Source organism: Aplidium turbinatum, chromosome 1 (genome assembly GCF_918807975.1).
Source record: "Aplidium turbinatum chromosome 1, kaAplTurb1.1, whole genome shotgun sequence".
In the NCBI taxonomy this organism is placed as follows: Eukaryota; Metazoa; Chordata; class Ascidiacea; order Aplousobranchia; family Polyclinidae; genus Aplidium; species Aplidium turbinatum.
Genome location: NC_137472.1, coordinates 54,553,026 through 54,556,590, shown reverse-complemented (window position 1 = coordinate 54,556,590; position 3,565 = coordinate 54,553,026). Strand labels below are relative to the sequence as shown.

The window sequence follows — 3,565 nt, the reverse complement described above, 5'->3', positions numbered from 1 at the left end:
TCGGTTAAACTTGATGACAGGACTTGGTCAGTTGTTCAAAACCTCTACAAGTTTGCAAAACTGTCAAAATTAAGCTCACAAAGAAACTTTCTCAATCCAAGGACTCCAAGTCCAAGCATGAGGAATAGTCAGTATCGTAGTCAGACTTTTCAACAATCAACATGCCAATTGCCAGGTTTTCGCCAGTGCTGCCAGACCCAGACGTAATAGTATTCATATAAATTTCCCTGCCGCTGCATTGTAATTTTGTACATTTCAAAGACACAACTCCGTGTCACAAGGTAGGGATTGTAGATCATAGGGATGCGAAACTACATCTGCTTTTGGCTTATCCGCAACACTAGAAGGGACTCATAGGCGCCGGGTTTTGAAAATCGCCAAGGGGGAAACTTTCTAGCCGACTGATTGCTTACATTCAAAATGCTGATGTTTGTTTGTCAGCATTGATGTTTTTTTGCGTCTATATGCCATTGTATATCGCCAAGCTTTATAATGTAGGCTCAGGCCTCGAAATTCACGGCCGACATCGAACATGTCCGCCGTCACAGCAGGTGATGTCTGCGGGAAGTACCATCTAGATCGGTCATATTTGTCCGCTGAGAAATAACACAGGAACTAGAGATACAAATCATCATTGCATAGCACGAACAATTGTTGCAATAATATAATTTCCAGCGCATTCTAGCGCGCATCTAGAAAATGTGAATACTGTATCCCTTAGCTTCCATTCAAGGAGGAAAACTTTCGATTTTTACATTGCTTCAACGATTGATGACATTGAATCAGCGTAACAAAGGTGAATTCTTCGCTAAGAATCGATAGGAGTACAGATATATACTTCTACAATCTACAGTCTACACTAATCACGCGCAATTTAGTTCAAGTTTTACGTCACAATGCCTGGCTTTGATCTCCGAGTAATAATGATACGGCAAGGTTGGTTACTAAATTATATTATACAGCAAGTAGGTTATTACAGCAAGATGCAACAAAATTTGTTAAGTTTTGGTATTAGGCCTACAGTGAGAATAAAAAGACCCAAGGAAAATTCATTTTCGCTCACATGACACGCAAAAATAAACTTAAAGAAAAAAGCCTGTGAAACTTTGCACAGCAGAAAATAGTAGCGTTAGTGTAGAAATTTTCCGACTCCGGCCCAGAGCATTGTGACGCAATAAGCCACACGACCTCGTTCGGTGGAAGTTAATCAGTTATGTGACGTATTGACCACAAGCTACACGGCGCTTTGACTCTTCAAGCGCACGTCACTGGTCTGATGAAAGCCTTTCAGAGTGACTTTAATGAATTTTTAAAAAGCCTTCTAAAACCGTAGTTATAGTTCTGAAATGGCGAAGAATTATTATCAAGATAAAGTGATTAAGCATGACGATTGACGGCTAAAACTGGTGTGTCAGCCGTGAGACTTAATTTGTCCGCCGAGATAGCTGCTCATACCGGACAGGTTTGTCCGCCGTCAACAAAAACGAATTTCGAGGCCTGTAGGCTACTTAGAATTATATGCTGGTCACTTTGAACTTTAGCTCTTAATATGCGTAGATACTAAACTGAGCAAACCGCACCTCGTTATTGACACTCCCAAGAAAAAACAAAGCAGAAAAAATCAAGAAAAACGTTTTTCAATCATTGTTACTATGCTTCAACGGCACCACGCTGCCGTTTATCAGCAACCGTACTTCTGTTTCTTTTGTTATCTTAGGAGCAGCGCTCTTGTTGCAACAAGTAGATCTTTTAATTGAGATCGATCCGCAATGAAGGTCAAAATAACGCAAATCTGAACTTAAAAACATTTGATTTTGGATTATTTTTTAATAATTTGCGAGGGGCAGCCACCCCGAGCTAAACTCACGGGGGGGCGCCGCCCCCCTGGAGTTGGCGCCTATGAGAAGAGTTATGTTTTTTTTTTACTGAAAACTTTGCTCCAACTTTTTAGTAACTTTTTTAACCTTAGGTTAAGTTATATCATTTTTATTATCATATTCATTATTTGCCAACTGCTTGTAACGAGCTTCCCACACCATGGACTGCCGTTCATAAACTTCAGGAAACTTTCCTTGAAATCTTGTGTCCCAATCAAGTTTTAAATGCCATCCTGAACCAATTTTCATTTTTGCAATTTCATCTAATATCACTTTGACTTCTTCGCTTAAAATGTTGACTTGCTTGGCAACATCTTTTCTCACAAGGTAATCATGTTTTGTGAACAAGCACAAGATATAATCACGAACTTTGCACATCAAGTCTGATGGAGTACCAGCTATTGGGCTGACAGAATTTGGTGGATAAAGCACTTCACTTTTGACTATCCAACACCCTTGAACTAAAACAGCAATGGACTGTAATGACCTAACAACAGAATTTGCATCAGGGTTTAACGGTAGCAGTGTTAATAGATGGGAAAAATGCATAATTTTTGCACTTTTCATCAATAATTTTAATTGTTCACCTAAAGGTAAAAGTTTAAGATTTGCGATAGAAAGTACATTGTCAGGTGTGATATCAGAATCAATATCTGACACAACGTACTGTGGAATTAAAGTTTGCAAGTAATCAGAACTTGATAATGACATTTCGGAAAAGCTCAAATGATCCACATTTTCATTGCAAAGTAATCGATTTCGCTCTCGAGAAGCATAAGCATCATCTTGGTGATGAACTGTTGCAGATATCCATTTTTCTTGAATCAGACGCTTTTCATATGCAGCGTATGACCTTTCTCTGGCAGCACGAGAAGCCTCCGTTTCTGTTCCCTTAAATCGCACAGTGACTGCTTTTGCATCATCCGCCTCATCTTGTGAGGAATTACCAGACTCTGCCTGCGCTTTCATTTTTGCAGCTTGTAGAGCTCTCATTTCTGCACGATCCATGTATTTGAAACTGGGTTGCAGTTGCATAATTTGAGAAATGGGCGTTACATGCACCTGTCCATTCTGAATCAATGCAGCTGCAAAGCGTTTCCCTACTTGGGAAATACACCTAGATGACAAAATCTGCGTATCCATCACAGAATTTTCATATGTCATGCCTTCACCAGCGACCCCTCCATCAACATTGAGAGCTATTTGCTCTCCTTTACTTTGATCATAATTAGGACTACTAGTATCCAAGACAACTTCCAATTCAAGTTTTTTGTGTTCTGGTTTGACTCGAGCAACCATTCTCTGATCAGCAGAAAATGTTTGCTTTACATGAGTGATTGGGTACTGCAGAGCATAAAGATTTTGACATAAATCTTTGGCAAGTAGAACATTAAGTTCTTCTACCACTTGATCATCATCGTCACTACAGTCCATATTAACAATTAAAATATTGATTAGTCTTTAAATATCATATCACACCAATTGTCATAACACATGAACGTTTTTCTGAAAAAACAAAGAGCCTTCTTAAAATTATCTGTTACTAAAGATAAAGTTCACAAAATTACTTATTGGAATCACAAATAAGCGTGATTCTCACTTGGCAGCTTGGGCTTCATACTTTAATATCCTTAAATCCTGGTAGTATTTTTCAATGTCAAATTTGAGTTCGTTGCAACGTTCATCTG

The 3,565-nt window shown here is 38.9% G+C and overlaps 1 protein-coding gene across 1 annotated transcript; it reads right to left on the bottom strand.

Moving 5' to 3' along the window:
* Nucleotides 1-1,970: 1,970 nt before the first annotated feature.
* Nucleotides 1,971-3,311, bottom strand: LOC145767324 (DNA-directed RNA polymerase III subunit RPC5-like). Its single transcript, XM_082579126.1, has one exon. The coding sequence runs from the start codon at nucleotides 3,309-3,311 to the stop codon at nucleotides 1,971-1,973; it is 1,341 nt and encodes a 446-aa protein (XP_082435252.1).
* Nucleotides 3,312-3,565: the final 254 nt, after the last annotated feature.

Bases quoted from the DNA above. Each gene is read 5' to 3' on its own strand.
- LOC145767324 (XM_082579126.1), bottom strand. From the start codon at position 3,311: ATGGACTGTAGTGACGATGATGATCAAGTGGTAGAAGAACTTAATGTT.